At 42.9% G+C, this 18,491-nt stretch overlaps 1 protein-coding gene across 3 annotated transcripts in view; it reads right to left on the bottom strand.

The window, feature by feature from the left end:
• Positions 1-4,418: 4,418 nt before the first annotated feature.
• The window catches only part of STK38 (serine/threonine kinase 38), a 41,749-nt gene continuing 27,676 nt past the window's right edge, over positions 4,419-18,491 (bottom strand). For all 3 annotated transcript variants that reach the window (XM_010848665.1, XM_010848662.1, XM_010848663.1), the window contains exons 8-14: positions 16,161-16,263; positions 15,028-15,089; positions 9,324-9,441; positions 8,199-8,322; positions 7,890-7,985; positions 6,866-6,960; positions 4,419-6,427 (exon numbers count right to left, since the gene is read on the bottom strand). In XM_010848665.1, the coding sequence (XP_010846967.1) occupies positions 6,297-6,427; positions 6,866-6,960; positions 7,890-7,985; positions 8,199-8,322; positions 9,324-9,441; positions 15,028-15,089; positions 16,161-16,263 (729 nt within the window). In that variant the 3' untranslated portion in view covers positions 4,419-6,296. The remainder of the gene's footprint in view (positions 6,428-6,865; positions 6,961-7,889; positions 7,986-8,198; positions 8,323-9,323; positions 9,442-15,027; positions 15,090-16,160; positions 16,264-18,491) is intronic.

Raw genomic sequence — 18,491 nt, forward strand, 5'->3', positions numbered from 1 at the left:
TGAGGCCTTTGTGGGAGATGGAGCCGTTCGTGCTCTGGCGGGATACCATCTGCAGGAGAACATGACATTTCCTCTTTAAGGCAAAAGGCTTGTAGGTTTTGCCTCTTTACTTTGTATTTACCTTTAAAGTTCCACTTGTTCACCTACCAGTGTTTACGAAGTCCTTACATTTGGGATGCTTTTTCTATAATAAAATGTTACCATTTGTGTCCATGTTGTTTTGTTGTTGCTGGTTTTAGAGTAGGTTTGGAGCCAGGGCAGCACACAGGCTGTCCGGAGGGTCTCTTCCTTCCCACACAGCTGGGAGCTTACCTGGAGTCCACGTGCGCTTCCCCCGCCCTGCGGCTCCTTGTGATTCCCAGGTTCCAGGGCCCTAAGGGTCTGCCTTCTCAAGTGTCTGGTTAACTTGCATTCAAGACCTCTTGAACCCTCAAATCCAACTAAGTAGGACCCTACAAAGCCAAATGTAAAATAAGGTAGGACAGCTCATATGTCTTATGTTCTAGTTTTGGTTTAGAGCAAGTGAGGAAACACGGCAGGAGTGAAAGGCAGGTGAGAAGGTGGGTCCCTGGAAAGGACACCTCGCTCCTCCTCTGCTCTGTCTCGGCCTCTACTCGGGTCCTCCTGGACTCCCTCCGCTCACTTCGCCTGGGAGCTTATTCGTGATACAACTTCAAGGGTGCTAAACAAGCCGGCCTCCCTGGCAGGCCTGCCCTTAACAGCACAGAGGTTAAGAACATGCTCTAAAGACATGGCCTGTTGAGGATGTTCAAGGCCGAACTGCTTAATCATGGGGACACGCTGCCTAGGATGCAATTCCCTCCCTCAGAGGGCTTTTATAATTGCGTGGAGAAGACAGATCCATAAATAGTTGAGGTCACTTGGGAATCCCAAAAGGATAGAGTAGCCAGTTCCTGTGAGGATTAGAGGAGAGTTCATGAGAGGATTCTATACATGACACATGAACCGAACTGTTAAACACAAACAGTACTTTTGGATCCATGAATCTAAATGGAAGATATTCCAAACCAGTTCAACTGTATAATCAAAGATGCGAAGGTGAAATAGTTGCCTACTGTCATGAGGGAAGAGGATGGGGGCATGCAGAAATAAGGCCAGAGTAAGAAGGACCCCTGTACCTCAGGCAAGGTGTTTGGTTTCACTGCATAAGCTATTGGGAGCCTTAAGGGTTTTACCAATAACCTCAGGTAGGCAGATGATACCACCCTTAAGGAAGAAAGTGAAGAGGAACTAAAGAGCCTTCTTTGATGAAAGTGAAAGAGGAGTGAAAAAGCTGGCTTAAAACTCAACATTCAAAAACCTAAGATCATGGTGTCTGGTCCTACCACTTCATGGCAAATAGATGGGGAAACAATGGAATCAGTGACAGAGTTTATTTTCTTGGGCTCCAAAATCACTGCAGATGGTGACTGCAGCCATGAAATTAAAAGATGCTCCTGGGAAGAAAAGCTACGACAAACCCAGACAGCATATTAAAAAGCAGAGACATTACTTTGCCAACATAGGTCTGTATGGTTTTTCCAGTAGTCATGTATGGATGTGAGACATGGACCATAAAGAAGGCTGAGCACTGAAGAATTAGTGGTTTTGAACTGTGGTGTTGGAGAAGACTCTTGAGAGTCCCCTTGGACTGTAAGGTCAAACCAGTCAATCCTAAAAGGAATCAATCCTGAATATTCACTGGAAGGACTGAAGCTGAAGCTCCAATACTTTGGCCATCTGATGTGAAGAGCCAACTCATTGGAAAAGACCCTGATGCTGGGAAAGATTGAAGGCAGGAGGAGAAGGGGACGACAGAGGATGAGACGGTTGGCATCACTGACTGGATGGACCTGAGATTGAGCAAGCTCTGGAGTTGATGGACAGGGAGCCTGGCATGCTGCTGTCCGTGGGGTCGAAAAGAGTTGGACAACAGTGAGTGAGTGAACAACAACGGGTTTTATGCAGGAAAATGACATGACCAGATCTGAAATTTTAAAGAATTTCCTTGGCAGCAGGGAGAACAACAGACTTGAAAGGGGAAGGAATAGGAACAAAGAGGCCAGCAAAGAGACCACAACAATGGATTCAACAAGGAATGATGAAGACTGGCAGGATGGACGAGCACACCCAAGCACACACATACATGTTCACTGATGGGAGTTGTGTAAGAAATTTCTGGCTTGGATGGCAGGAAGAATGAGCTAGAAAGAAGGCAGTGGAAGCAAGAGAAGCTCCCTAAACAGTTTGTGCTGGTAAGAGGCCTTCCGGGTGGTAGTTTCTGATAAGCACTTGTTATGTGGGATCTAGAGTTCTGGGGAGATATTCTGGGCAGGATGGTCATTTTGAAGATCTCGCCACAAAAATGGCAGTTGAAGTCACAGTATGAGAGAAGTCATAGGAGTGAAAAGAAGGCAAAGGCACTGTTCTGAGGAGCCCCAGCACTTAGGCAGCAGCAGAACTACAAACGGGAAGTCAAAGAGGTGGAGCAGTTGTTTGTAAGTCAGCAGTGAGAGTGCCGCAGAGTGGTCAGGTAAATGGGGGCTGAAGAGAAGCCAGCGGACATGGCAGTTAGGACACCAGTGACCAGAGGAATGCTTAAAAAAATCAGTAGCATGTTTTGCACATGGGTTAATTAATACTAACACATTTCATACAACTGGAAGAAGCCAGAAGAGGGAAATGGAGTTAACACTGAGAAGTGTTCTTTAGAAAGTAATACTTATTCGTAGCTCCATGCCTCTGTCACTGCAGGGGAACGTACCTGCTGCTGCTGCTAAGTCACTTCAGTCATGTCCGACTCTGTGCGACCCCATGGACTGCAGCCCACCAGGCTCCCCCGTCCCTGGGATTCTCCAGGCAAGAACACTGGAGTGGGTTGCCATTTCCTTCTCCAATGCATGAAAGTGAAAAGTCAAAGTGAAGTCGCTCAGTCGTGTCCGACTCTTAGCGACCCCATGGACTGCAGCCCACCAGGCTCCTCCATCCATGGGATTTTCCAGGCAAGAGTACTGGAGTGGGGTGCCATTGCCTTCTCCGAGGGGAGCATACCTACCAGCCTCCCAAATCCTGGCCTGCACTTTCCCCTCTGTTAAATCACTGCTACTTGTAAACATCTCTGAGAAGTGTCCTCAACCTTCCCAGGAACTCAGGGTTGGCTTAACAGTACTGTTACAGCAACACTAATATAGTAGTAACTTTATAGTTGATGCCACAATTCTGTTAAGCCAACTTGCTGGCTGGGAACTCTTTCCTCACACCGATCTGTGGTTCAGAACCACAGTGGGCTCCCTACTGCTCCCTCGAGTGCCTGGGATTGAGCTCTGTGTTTTATGGATGCTTAAGTATTATGTGGGCAAGAGGTTTGTCTCTGAAAATATGCCTGAAAAGCATCACAGAGCCTTGTTTTTAAGTCAGTGTTGGCTTTGATAAGACGATTCCAGGGAAATGTTTGCTAACTAGGAAAGGAAAAAACACCATTCACTGAATCCTTTTTGCATTCAATTAAAAACACCATTTGGGTAACACACAGAGGCCCAGGAGAGAGTAACAGAAGGTGATCCAGGAAATGTATTTTCCAAGGAAATGATTCAGAGAAAGAGTATTAGCAATCAGTGGCAGAGGATTCTTATGTTATATAGATGAGCACTAAAATTAGCCATCTGCTAGTCAGTGCCTATAATCCCAAAGGAATTTGCCTCTTTTAAAAGTAATTCTAAATAGGTACTGAAGAAAATCCTGATGTACTCCTGAATCAAGGAGACTGAATGCATCAGTATTCAGTTTCACTTTAGTACGTGGTACAGTTAAGTTCTATTATTTTCTAACTCCCCGCTAAGAGACAGAACCCAGAGACAATGGTTCCCGACATTTCTTGAAACTCATGAGCCACGGGAAGACAACACATTCTGTTTAAGCTGCATTTAAACAGATGCCTCAATTTAAACAGATTCCCACCCTGCTTGGTCTTTGCCTGAGGCTCCTTTCCTGGACCCAGAGAAGGCTCCTCACATACGTGTCCCGAGCAGAGCCCTGCTCTGGTGGACATCAGGAGCTGAGGTGTCCATCTTGGCAGCTTGTGGGGAAAATGGGGCTGAGTTGTACAAAGGGCCCACCAGCTGACAGCACTTTCACCAGCAGGTCTCCCCTGGGCCTCACTGCACTGTAGTTGCAGGAGCGCCCGCTGCCCTGAGACTGAGCCAGGTGCAAGGAGCAGGGGCGTGGGGCCGACAGAAGACGTCTCTTCACACGAACTCTGGTTCAGAAGGGCGGGCTCCCATCTTCCCTGAGACAGTAAAGCATTCTGCCTAAAGATGGTGTTCGCTGTTGCAATGCTTTGCAGACAAAGAGGTTTAGAAGAAGCCACCAGCACTCTGCCTCTTGGTATTACAAGCCACATTTGCTTTAAAACACACAAATTTATGCAACTGTTTTCACACACTTTATTCAGAAGTTTAGAAGTTAAAATGTGGGCATCCCCCCAACCCCCGCCCTGCCAAGAAAAATCATCCCATGCCACTTTCCAACATACAGACTATCACCCTCCTGTTCTCATTACCCATGCTTACACACTCTTGCAAAACACATGGGGGTCAAGACCCCAACTATTTGGTAATCCAAAGAAACTACATAGTTACACGAAAGACTCTCACTTCCTTTTCACCAGCAAACCATGAATGAAAGAATAAGGGGCAAACACATGATCTTCATCCAGAGTTAATATTTCCCTAAAATTCTTTTTCCTTCCTCTAAGTCATTAAAACCCAGAGGTTTCACTTACTACTGTCACTCTGATAATTTTTTTTTTTCCTGAATGGCTAAGCTAGGACATACTTTCCTTTCATAGCTGATGTTTACAACCTCAAGACTGGCAGGAAGCAGTCTCCCAGTTGTGACTTGGCTACGACACTCTGCAATATGCAAAGTTATCACATAGGTGCAAATGACGCTTTAAGAGTCATCAAAAATTTTTAAAGCAGTAATGCATTAATATGGAGCCTCCACATTTTTCTGATGCAGCAGAAGTTCTCTAAAGGTGGTGGCAGCTGTGAAAGAAAAGGCACTTCGTGCTAAAATTCAGAGGGTCTCTCTTCAGAGACCACCCCAGCAGAGAGGCCTGGTCAGCCCAGGCCCGCAGGTGACCCTTTAGGGTGGAGAGGACCATCCCCCAGGAAGGCATCTGCAAAGGAAAAATTTGTAATCATGATTCCAAGGCAAGATGGTTACTTGAAGTTGGGAGAGGAGAAACACTGAGAATACAAATACGGCCGCACCAGGGACTGAGGCGTGAGCTGTACAAGCGTCTGCAGGCGGGCTCTGCACTGTGTACTGGGCTGGCTCCCTCCCCACTCCAGGAGGTCCTAGAGACACAACAGGAGCAGCACCTTAGCCAAGAGGGTTCCCAGCCTCCTGCTCTGCCCAGGCTCCCCCTGCTGTGTTCTCAGGAAGGCGCTTAGGTCCTGTTGGCAGCACTTGTGGGTACTGCTGGTCCATGGCAATATCCAAGGGGATTTTCTGATACAGTCGTGAAGAGAAGGTGAGGATTTTCCACGTGATCTGAGCCTCCTTGGTGATGCCCAGCAGCCTTTGGGCCTTCTAAGAACAAAGATGGATCAAGCTGGCCTCCTCCATCAACACTCAGAAAAGCAGCAGGAGTATTTTAGATGGGCAGGAGCAAATAAATCAAAATGGACTGAGAGTCTTTATCCTAGTACCATAAATAAAGTGCACCATGATTGGAGGCTATAAAAAGCCACTTGCCAGAGGCTGAGGTCTGGGGAGAAACCACCATAACCACCCATTCAGAATGGCGGATCATTTCCTTCAGCCAGCATGCTGGCTGCTGACGCTCTTTATTGCTTTATTTCCTTTAGTACTATAAACTTTTAGCCGTAAAGAAAAAAAATACTTGGTGGGCTTGACAGGAAGCATGTCACAAAAACCCAGAACTGGCTGATAATAAGTTTATGTTACAGTCTCAAAGTTGGATGATGGCTGTTTTTCCCCCTTCGTTCTGATGAACTTAGGAAAATTTGAGGTTTTTTAAAAACATTAGATTGGCTCATGATACTTCTAAAGAACAGGACAGCCATTCATGGCCAACACAGTAGAAACAGTTGTCTTTGTTCCACTGGTCATCAGATGTTATGGAAGAGAATCCACTCACTATCACCATGGTCACCATGTTGGTGGGTTCCATAAACTTTCTGGAAACTCTTTCAAAAGAGTATGTGAGAAGAAAACCATGATGTTGTACAAAGAACTCTGCTCGATTTAGGATCCCTTTTCAAGGAAAACTATTTTGCTGCTTTCATGTAGGAAGGTATCGCCCCCCGTGCAGTCAGGCCCTCAAAGCGCTTGTAGGTGTAATTGATGAAGACCCAGTCTTTGTTCTTGTAGTCTGTGTCAGGGTGATTACTTGTTGCCACTGGGAAAGAAACAGATGTCAGAGTTGATTCACAGCCTTACCCTGATGGACTACTCAGTACTGAAGGCGTAACATTCTGGAGAACATTCTGCAGATTTTCTACATTTGCTTGCCTATGTTCCTTGAACCTCATATTTTTCACAATATTTTTAAAGTTTTATTTTCCAACTTCTGTCATTTCAGGTTACCTAACCTTTAATTTAATAAACAAGAGAGCAAATCTTTGTGGTTGAGCCGTCTGAATGTGGGCGTTTGTATTCACTTTCCATTTGGCAAGGTCTCACTTGCTGCCCAGCATTAACACTGGACATATACTTACAAAGAGCCTGAAGAACTGAAGTTCCTCTCCGTGTTCTCTACCCTGATTTGTAAACATCACACCCAAATTTGGGGGACATAATGCACTGATAAGGCAGCCTGAGGTGGTGGTGGTATTACCTGTTGGCTTAAGAATATCAGATTCTGGAAACTCATCGAAGTTTGAGGTATCATCAATGCTTTTGATTTCAATAGATATTGCAGCAGGTCTCTCTCTGCCAAGAACAGACATTCCAAAAATTACTATGGTTAGTAATCATATGGGTCACAACTAAAGTCTGGGAAAGACCCCTGATCTGACTGACAGGGAAACTCTGTCCACTGACAGGCAGCCTTTATTTCCTTTGAAAAGCTATGACCACTGACAATCACACTAGCTGACTAAATCCAAACGAAACTGTGATGAAAAAATGTAACAATTATCCATAGCTAGGAAGAAAGACAAGAAAAATAAGGTGAAATTAAAATTCAAAGTTAGCATATTCCTGACAGCGTGCCCTGTCTGCTGAAAAGGGAAACTCAACCTCTACATGTCCCTTCGTGCAAGGCTCTGCCCTCTTCTACCAGAAGTGCCACCGAGTAGAGAGGCTAAAAGGTAAAGGTTACAAATCACAAACATGCAAATTAGGGACAATTATGAAACAGATACAACTTCATCTTCTGTTTAGCAATCAGGGAATGCTGGCTACAGCGGTGTGGGCAGAACACTGACAGCACTCTACGACCCACTCCCACGACAATTTCATGCTCCCCTGCCTCCCCCTCAACTCCTTTCTTCCTTCTCTACCCCCCAATAACAGCCTCCACCTGTGGGCACAGACTGTCCGGCTGGTGGCCCCCAACACTAGAGAGACTGGTGTGTCCGAGGTAAGAAGCAAGTGAAACACGATGCTCAGGCGGTCCTTTCACCATGGAATCCAAAGGTGTTTCACTTTGCAAACAACTGCTGGCTTCAACAAATCCTGTGGCACGTGGCCGACAGGAAGTCCCAACTCCCAATCCTTAACAGGAATGAAAATCAGGACAAGACCCTGAATTTCTAAGAAGCTCTCTTCCCATACTTGGCATGCCAGTAATGGCTTCTAAATTAGTATTAAGCAAGCTATAGACTCAAATTATCCTAAAAGCTTTTATATGGATATACCTGATATGTTCCCAGTCAACACCTTCAAAAAAAGAATTATTTTTGATTTCCTCAACTCCAGGGGCTCCAATTCTATGTTCCCATTCACAGCAGAATCTGGAAAAGAGAGGCTTTTCAGCACACCTCAAGCAGTCTCCTCAGAAAAAGAAAAGGAATAACCTTCCCCTTTTTTAAAAAAAAGAGAGAAATGGGAGGAAGCAGAGGGCAGACCTAAGAAATGATGAAATTTCTTAAAAAAAAAAAAAAAAAAAAAGGATTCATTCATCTCAAAAGGCCTAGGTGGGGGACAGGGGAAATGTTCTCTGATACCTCAAAATTAGATCCTTGGCTTTCTCAGAAATAGGAACTTCTGGAGGAAAAGTCAAAGTTTCTTTCCAGTTCATCACCTTCTTATATGTCTCTTGAGGGGTCTCAGAACAGAAAGGTGGGTAGCCTGTAATGAAAAGGGAACTTCGGAGCTTTCACATCCCAGAACTCTTGAATCTGAGTGAGATTATTCCACTTAATTTGATTCTAAAAGAATTTTAATGATCCTACGGTGTCCTTTCCTATGTGACATGGACAGGATTCCCACTCATCCCAGGAAACAACTAAACCAATTCTTCATTTCCCCCAAATCCAAAGTGAAGTTGTGCTTCTGACACCACTAGGGAGCCAGCTACTAGCTGGGGCTCAAGAGGAAGGACAGAAGCCGAGCTGTGGACACGGGGCTCCCTGGGCCCCAAGAGGGGAAAAAAAAGGATGCGGCACTAAGAAATAACCCCTTCCAGGAACATCCTTATCTGGGAAAAGTGACTCCACGCCTGAGAACTGCAGGGGAGAGGGCAGTCACAGCGTGTCGCTCCACCTGCCCCCCGCACGGATCACATCCGCCTCTACACGCACCCATCCCACGCTCCGGAGACAGCAGCCAGACGCTGCCACACCCACACCGTCATTTACACGGACTCGCTCTGGGCCACCACAGACGGGGCTCTCCTAGTGCTCAGGCATATGGCACCCCCCCCAGACACGTCCCCTAAATACACAGATACACCAAGCAAGAGGGAGAGGGGTCAGAGCAGTCCATGCTTTGAAGGCTTTGAGAGAGAAGGGGGACAGCAAGTAAGAGTGCTTCTAATACTGCCCAGTGAAGGCTCTCTGAATACAGTGGGTGTTTAATAAATGCCAGTGAATGAAAGAGCTGCCAGATGGAGAGGATGGAAAAGTCAGAGAAAACCATGATAAATGATCAGCAAAGCCACGACAGGGTGCCCGTGAGCCCAAATACAGTGGGATTCATTCGATGACCCAGAGTTTTCTACCCAGGAAACTTCATAGTGAAAGACATGGGGGGAGAAGTGCTCACTTAGGTACCCCAACTGAAACAGCCTTATCAACGCACGGCTCCTTCCTGACCCCAAAGAAAAAGTTCCCTGAAAGCACGCGACTTACCAATGAGCATTTCATACATGATCACCCCCAGCGACCACCAATCACAGAGCTTGTTGTACCCGGTCTGCATGAACACCTCAGGAGCAATGTAGTCAGGAGTGCCTACTGTGGAGAAGGCCTGAAACACGCACCACATGTCAGGGAGGCCTGGCAGGAAGGCGGACGCCCAGAGTTCTGTCCTAGAGACCAGAGGCTATGAGACCTCCTGGAGCTACCCACAGACTAAATAAGCAGGAAGGCCTCTCCACAGCACTTCCAAAATGAAAATAAAGCCTTGTCAGTGAAGTGAGAGGCCATTCACTCAAAGGCAGAGGTCAAGGGGATCTGTCAAGTATAATAGTACCATAACAGACTGAGTACCCAGTGTGTGCCAGGCTCTGATACTTTTATGCTTACGAGCCTATGACAAAACTCAGCAAAGAGGACTTTGTAGATAAAACTCTGACGCCCAAAACGGCTTTGCCTAAGGCCTCAGAACTAGTCAGGTGGTAGACCCCCGTATGGAAATTAAAGATAAAATTATAAACTATTGGTCAAAAGTTTATAAATATCTACTTACCAAACTGAAACATGTATGTAATAGTTCTTAGGCGGTTATTTTCTAAATTCAAATAATCTACTCTCTCACACCAGGACTGCAATACCAGGCAAAGTGCAGTCACAGCCTTCCTGTGCTCAGCGTTTGAGGGCTTCCCAGTGGGGAAAGCTCAGATCTAAGTGCTTTCCATGTTATACAACTTGTAAAGTTAAAAGCCACAGCTGTGTGGTGTTTTAAAAAATATTATCAAACAGTGCAAATGTATAGAAAAAAAAAAAGCACAGAGAATACAACATCCATGTACCCATTACCTATATTAAAGAAAAGTTAATAACCTGTGGTATTTTTCTCTCGGGTCATCTGTCTTTTTAAAAGAAACTATGTAAACAAGAAAAGTGAGACTCCTTCCCTCTTCACTGAAGTCATAACAACCTGAAGTTGCTGTGTTATGACTGTACAGAAATTTGCATAAATGACAAATTACTCCTTGCATATTTCAACTCTTAATAAGGGGTTTCATACTGTGCTGTATTATTCTACAAGACTACAACTTGCTTTTTCTCTTCCACATTATGACTTTGAGATTTACTCATGCGGCTCTTAGTTCACCCACTTCACTGCTGTGCACTGCTGTGACATTATACAAGCGTCACAGTGGTTTTATCCATTCTTCTGTAAATGGACACTTATGCTGCTTCCAGTGTTTCATTCTAACAAGTAACACCTGAATAAACATTCCTGTAACACCTCCTGGGCACTGGGAGTATTGCTGAGTCTTCCATTATGAGCATCTTCAACTCAATGAGACATCTTTCAGTTGTCCTCCAAGGTGGACAAGTTGTCCTCCTCTTTAAACATGCCCAGTGGGGATAGCTCTTAGCGATCCACTTTCACCAACACTTGGCTTTGCCAGACTTCCATTTTTTTACCTATCTGAAGAATATGAAATAGGATCTTGCTGTTTTCATTTGCAAGATCTCTAGTAAGGCTGAGTGCATATTCATCTGTTAATCAGACATTCAGTTTTCTTTTTTTTTCGGTGAATTATTGTTCAGATCCTTTGACTATTAGCTTTTTTCCCAGTTGCATCACTTTTTATCATTGATTCATTGGAATTCTTTTTTAACTTAAAAAAAAAACAAAACCTTTTTAGGCCTCACAGTTTGTGGAATCTTAGTTCCCCGACCAGGGATTGAACTCAGCCTGGCAGTGAAAGCTCAGAATCCTAACCACTGAACCGACATGGAATTCCATTCCTCTGATTTTAAAAAGTAATTTTGCCACAAGTCTCTCAAACTGAGATCTTAGTTTTGTTTTTGAGCTTTGTAAAAATGGTATCATTCTACATGCAGTCTTCTCTTGCTACTTGATTTTTCCTCTATTTTGTTTTTAAATTTGAACCATGTTGTCACATGTGGCCGTTGTTCAATTATTTTCACTGCTAAACAATATTCTATTCCAGAATGTAACCATTTTCCTGTTGATGGACATGGTTATTTCTAGTTTTCTGCTATTATGAAAATGCAATAAAAATTCTTATGCATATCTCCTGGTTCAGAGGTGCAAGAGTTTCTCCAGGGCATCTGACTAAGGGTAAGTACGCACATGAACTGGAAGATGATTCCAAAGGAGTTTGGACCATGTGGCTTGCCTCTTATTTTGCTTATATTTTTCAATATACAAATTATTCTTCTTTAAAGTAGTAAAATACACTTATTCCTTCACAATTTATACTTAATTACCTGCATTATTTCTCAGTATGTTATTTAAGAAACTCTTCCTTACTGAAGTCATACACATATTGCCTTGTATTTTCTTCTAAAATTTGTAAAATTTTATTTTCCATCTATAATTTTTTTGTGTATATTGTAAGGTATGAATTCATTTTTTCCATATGAATAATTGTACATTGTTTTCTTTCAAATATGCATGTTAAATAACATAAATGCCACTTTTTTAACCTTTCAAGTTTGAAATATGGATTGGGCTTTCCCCAAGAAATGTTAGCATTTTAATTCTAATTATAAAAGTTAAGAAACTATAGAAACCTCTTCAAATTAGACTAAATATATTCCAGCAAAGCTGGATGTTAAGTAAATCCTATTTGTCCGAAGATTTCCATTATAAAACTGAGATCTCTTGCTACAAAAAAAAAGAACTTCAAGATACTAGGGTATAAAAAAAAAATCCTGGAGTTACAGGATGAGGGCAACAGCAGGTTCCAAACTGCTGTAACGTGCTCACCTGGGAGCCAGAGCCCCTCCCTGGGAGCCCATGCTCACTGCCCCACCTGTAAGTGCAGGTAAGCAGGGACCGGCCCCTGCCCAAACCTCTGCTTTCCACGCGGACGTGTCCTCCAATTTCAAGCTCTTAATACCTAAAATCTGTACTATTTTTTTTTCCTTTTGTTGTCTAAGTGTTGTTTACAGTGTCAATTGCAGCTGTGCTAAAAAGTTTTGTTCACTGTTAAGAGTAATTTCAGATGTGTTGCAACTTACTATTTCATTTAGGATTTTAGGGGAAATAGCGATTTAATTTCTTTCTTAATCACTTCTGTAAATTTTACACTTTAAAAAATTAACTGACAAAGATTAGACGCATAGATGTACTTCAACTTTTACCTCTGTTTAATAAATAAATTAAGGTTGACTCATACCTTGTGGCTCAGTTGGTAAAGACTCCACCTGCAATACGGGAGCCCTGGGTTTGATCCCTGGGTTGGGAAGAGCCCCTGGAGAAGGGAAAGGCTACCCACTCCAGTGTTCTGGCCTGGAGAATTCCATGGACTGTACGGACACAACTGAGAGACTTTCACTCATACCTACGTCCTAATCGGTTACTGGCCTAACAATCACCCAGGACCATGCTGGCACTACAAATATTAGAATGGAATTTAAGCAGCCAAAGATGAAGGTAAAGCCTCCACTTGTTTTCTGTGATTTTCAACAGACTGAAAAGTAACAGGCTGAAAAGTAACAGGCTGGGTGAACAACTACATATGTTAGGCTTACCCTAGAGCAATAAATTTATACTAAGCATTAACTTATATTAACCTTCCACTAGCAGAATGGGATCACTTACGAAAGGTCAAAAAAGCACAGGGTTAAATGACCTTTTGAAGACTGAATAACGGTAGCTTTATTTCCAAGTTATCAAAGGAGGTAATATGAGGATGACCACTTCTGCTGTAGATAAAAAGGCAAGAACCTTAACCAGAGCATGAGAACCTAAGTTTATTCAAATTAAAGAATAGTAAATATTAAAGGTCATTTAACTCCAAATGTAGAACTTGTGGAACCTCCTTCCTTATAGACCTATAAGGCATTCCTAATAAGTTTGACATGACTCTCTGGTTTATGTCAAAGGGCATAAAGCTTCTCAGAGTATGAGGATAATTTAAGGTATTTAAGATTAATTACCCCCAAAATAAAAGTGGCCAAAGATTTAATCTTGGTTTGCCTTAAAAATTGCTTTTTAATCACAGAAGATTCCTTACCTTTTGTTACCTTCCAAAACACAGATAAATATCAGTCTCCCAGTAATGGAGGAGCCACTGTCTAAGAAACAGTTTCTTAGGTAGAGGGTCTCAACTTTGCACAGCAGAATCACCCAGAGCCCTTTTAAAAAACCAGGTACCCAGACTACATACCCCAAACCAACGGCATCATACTCTCCTGGGGTGGGACCCAGGCCAGACATCAGTATGCTCTGAAGTTTCCCAGGTGATTCTGGTGAGCAGCCAAGGCTAAGACCTACCGCTCTGTGACAGACAATAGAGGCATCTGAAAAGATTTGTTCCCAATGTTCCCTAATCCTTAACAACCTATGTAAACGGTGCTTCAACCACCTATAAAATTTAAACATTTAAAGAGTATCAGAGTTCCTAAGAAGGCTATGATGTGATTAGGTATACCAAACTTTAGTTATCCCCAAATTAATGTTAGAAAAGATATCAAACATTAGTCTCATTTACTATATTTCCAAAAATGTTTGGTTTAGGTTAATGCCTCTCCCAGGGCCTGGGTTTAACATAAAAATCATAATATTCAAAACATGGTCTTGAATGGACCTCAAATGAATCCAAAAAATGCAAGCCTTTCCTTTGATTCTTTCTTAATCCTAAGGCTTCCAACTTTCACATATGACTAACAGGTACTTACTAGCAACCTATTAAATGAATTATTAGAAATACCACAGAGAACCCTAATTCAGTGTTTTACTAAGGACTCTGGCCAAAACATAGTATTTGGCAAACCTGCCAAGTTACAACTGTGTACACCAATAAGCAGAAATGCCACAATTTCTAGAAACACACATGCATGATCCTCATTCCAAGTTAGTCACAGTTTTCCATCCTTGCCATTCTTGCTTTCTAATGACCCACTGCCAGTTTAGCTTTACTATTTTCAACTTGCTATTGGGTTTCTTGCAAAGCCTAATATGTAGGGATATACAGTCCTATTACATCTGGTCAATAATTTTCCAATAACTAGACAATGGGATATGTGCATTGTAATTTATGAACCAATGGATCAGAATAAAAGTTTGCCTAGACAGAACATTTCAGTGGTAAATTTGCACTATTTAAATAAGTTCCACCATGTTACTGAGATAATGCAATAATGTTATTTATTTTTAAGCTTATGGGGCATAATTTTATGTGTATATACACGAATTATTAAAGTAAGCATTTCTCTTAAATTTCTCTCCAGTTTTTAATGACCAAGTTCTTCTTTCTGCAATAACATAGGAAAGGGTGGGGCAGGCGAACTAAGTGAATCACAAGTTTGAGAACCACAGCCTTGAAGTTCCCCGTAGATATTTGTACTTAGTTTCAGTTTGAGAGAACTCCACCTCAAATATAACCTTTTACCACCATAAACAGAGGGAAAAGGTAGAAGAGGAAGGAAAGCAGCTGTCACTAATGTAAAAGGTCAGAATGAGGTCATCCACTGAAAATGTCATGACCAAAACAACCTCATTTTATATCTGCCCTCCTTCAAAATACAACTTTTGGTGCTCCCAATGTGACAGGCCTCCCTTAAGGTAATTTAAAACAAGGAATAGGTAAGCTGCAAACATTTATCAAATGCAAATTTATGTGCATATTTCTAAACTGATTCATACTTGGTTTGTAGCATTTAAGAAGCCACAGATATTACTTACTAGCTGACGTCTATTTCTTTTCCAGGTTTCTGCTTTCCTTTTGGAATTCATGTTCTGAAAAGCTAAAAGTAGAGAAAACAAGTTCTAATAAGAAAAGTTCAGCAATGTTTACTACTTTTTTAGGCTCTGGTTCAAGCCACAGGAGACCCTCAAGTCTCGCTTTTCTCCCCACACACCAAGAACTCTGCATGATACATTTCCCACCAAATCCGTAAGCCCCAGTCAGAGGCGCTAAAGCATTGATTCAAAGCATCATGCAGAGAGTTTTAAGCCACACTTCTCTGGAGATAATATGACCAGAGAGGAGGACAGGCCTTAAACAGAATTACAAGGAACTGAATCAGAATTACGGGGAATTCAGTCTCATCAGAGAGAGGCGACGGTCCTCAAGTAGACCTAAAACATGCACAACTTTTCAAATTACTATCAAATTTCCAAGAGTAGTAACTCTTACATAATCAGAGACTTCTGTATATATTATACACTACAGACATAGCTTCCCAAGGATGAACTGTAATTTTACTACATAGTTTCAATGGTTTGGGGGTTTCCCTGGTGGCTCAGATGGTAAAGAATCTGCCCGCAATGCAGGAGACCTGGGTTCGATCCCCGGGTCAGGAAGATCCCCTGAAGAAGGGAATGGCAACCCACTCCAGTATTCTTGTCTGGAGAAGTCCATGAACACGGGAGCCTGGTAGGTTACAGTCCATGGGGTCACAGAGAGTTGGACACGACTGAGCGACTAACCCTTTCACTTTGACTTTTCAACAGTCTGACAGAGCGAAAGTAACTCGCTCTGTCACTGCAGAAAGAAGCACCAATGGTAAATCTAACCTGGAGTTGTTCCCAGGATTTTTTCCTCTACTACTTTTGTTTGCCTGCTCCTTGTTCATCCCTTGTAACCTTCTCAGGAGAGCTCCAAAGAATGCTTGTTGGGACATCTGCCTTAACACATTTGGTGGCCTTCATCTTCTCTCACCACACAGTACAAATCACAGGCAAACCTGGGGAGGTATTTTTATTCTCGAAAGACTTTAACTATGAGAATCTCCTACTCCATCCTGCATATTCTGGTTACCAGGGGGAATAGCTCTTCCAGGGATAAAAAGGCTACCATCACTGTTAACACTTACTGAAATCACTGGGGAGGCTGTGGTTCAGATTTCTATAAAATTCCGTCCTGTGTGCTTTTTTCAGTCCTGTGCAAAGGCCAAAGTCAGAAAGCTTCACATGGCCCTATGGAGAGGAAACAAGGGAAAGAACAGATGAACGTTCACGGATGTGGAAGAGAACATTATCCTCTCCAGCTCCGTGCATTACCCATTACGGCTCCACAACCAAAGGATGCTGCTGCTGCTTTTATTATGGGGAGAAATATATACTAGCAAATGAATTAAAGATCACTCCAAATCCTATTATACAAATATTATATGTTTTGGGTGTATCCACAGCATCTAATTTTACCTCTTGAACCACAGCATCTAATTTTACCTCTTGAACTACCTCAATCAATATTCTATGTTTCTTCAAAATTGTTTTTAACATCTATATAATAATCAAATCATTGTCTACCTATCCCCACAATGCTACTTAATCCAATCTCAAGTCATGTGGATTACAATAAGCATCGCAGTGCCAGAGAGGGCCCGTGTTCCCAACCCTAGTCAGGCATGATACAGAGGATGGTCTTTATAAAAGGCTGTTTGAGCAAGTCTTTATTCACATAGCTTTTTCTCCACTTGAATTATTTCACTGGGATAAATTCCAAGGAGTAAACTATTCCAAAGACAAAGGGAATCAACTTCATTGTACAGTTCTTGATAAGTGTTGCCATACTGTATTCCAATCGTTAAGTCTTTGACTTCATCATTCTCTTCAAAGAAAACTCACACCTCCTATGAGCCAGGCACCATGCCTTTAAATGTGTTGTCTCATTTATAATTCTTAAGCCACCTTTCATAGACTCAGAGTCATTAAACGACTTGCTGGTGAAATGGCAGCACCAAAGCCAGAAGTCAAAGCTCTTTCTCTCCAGACCAGGATTATTTAACCCCTCTCCAACCCCTGATCTCATCTAGAAAATGCGTATCATGGTATCTTCCTGGCATGAATGGTGAGAATTAAGGCTTGTAAGGCTCCTTTCCTGGTTCTCTAAGGTAGAAGAGGCTGTTCTAGGGGTGGTGAGATTTTCCATTGCGGGACATTTGGTCCACACCAAAAAGTCCTTGGTATTTAGTTCTGTCTAAAATGGATGTTTTGGATTGGACCAAATTTCAAGGAACTTTTGTCATGAACCAAATGGCCATAGTCAGGACCAAATGTCCACCTACCAAAATTTTAGGTAGATAAGGAGGTAAAACCAAAACTAGGGGAGCAACTCTTGCTGCTGGGAGCAACTCTATACTGCTCAAGGTCACACAATCAGAAGTGATGTGGCCAAGGACTGAGCCCTGGTGACCTCCCCATCTGTGGTCTTTGGTCCCTAACATATAAACATCCCAGGGTACAAGGCTACAGAAGCCTTGCTTAAGAGTAGCTTTCCGTGTTGTTTTGGTTTTTTCAATCTCATTACGTTTGGCTGTGTGTGTGTGTGTGTGTGTGTATGTGTATACACACGCAAGCACAAGCATAAAAGGTAAACTACCAAAGATGGCTTTGAGCCTACTAACCTGCTAGTTCCCTTTTAGACTTGCAAATAACCTGTTCTACAAGCCAAGGAAGTGTTTCACAGTTTTAATTACATGTTTTACCTAGACAACTCCAGAAGAGTCTTAAAAAACAGTGCCTGGAGCAAATGCTGTTCAAACCTAGATTTTCAGAGAACTCTGTAGCACTTCTCAGTATACAGCAGGAACTCAAAATGTCTACATTTTCACTTTTACAACCAATATGGCTAAACACATAAATAAGCCCTCTTCTACAAGTCTGGGCTGACATATTGTAGAGAGCATGTCTGCACCAAACAGGTGTCCCCAGTCCTCTTCAGCTAGACTGAGTCCCCAGCTCTTGGCCTTCAGTATGTTTGCTGGCCTTGAACACAGACTTAGCCTCCAGTGAAGCCAACACTAAGGCACTGGGTACAGGACCAAGGCATCTGAACCCAAGACAACACAGAGCAGAGCTGCTACTTTATTAAAATATATCTGAGCTTAAGGACAGAAAAATAATCTCATACATGTTACCATTTTACTATTCACTTTGAGGACGCTAACTGTACATAAACTGGCACAGAGAGAAAGCTACTGAAGCTATTACACTAAAACAGTTGTTACTGGGACTCCCCTGGTGGTCCAGTGGTTAAGAGTCTGCCTACTAACGCAGGGGACACGAGCTCGATCCCTGGTCAGGGAGGATTCCACACGTCACGGCGCAGCTAAGCCCGTGTGTCACAGCTGCTAGGCCTGCAAGCTGCAGCTGCTGAAGCCCGCCCGCATGGAGCCTGCGCTCCGCAAGGGGAGACGCCA

The sequence above is a fragment of the Bison bison genome, unplaced genomic scaffold (assembly GCF_000754665.1).
Source record: "Bison bison bison isolate TAMUID 2011002044 unplaced genomic scaffold, Bison_UMD1.0 scf7180017864270, whole genome shotgun sequence".
Taxonomy (NCBI): domain Eukaryota; kingdom Metazoa; phylum Chordata; class Mammalia; order Artiodactyla; family Bovidae; genus Bison; species Bison bison.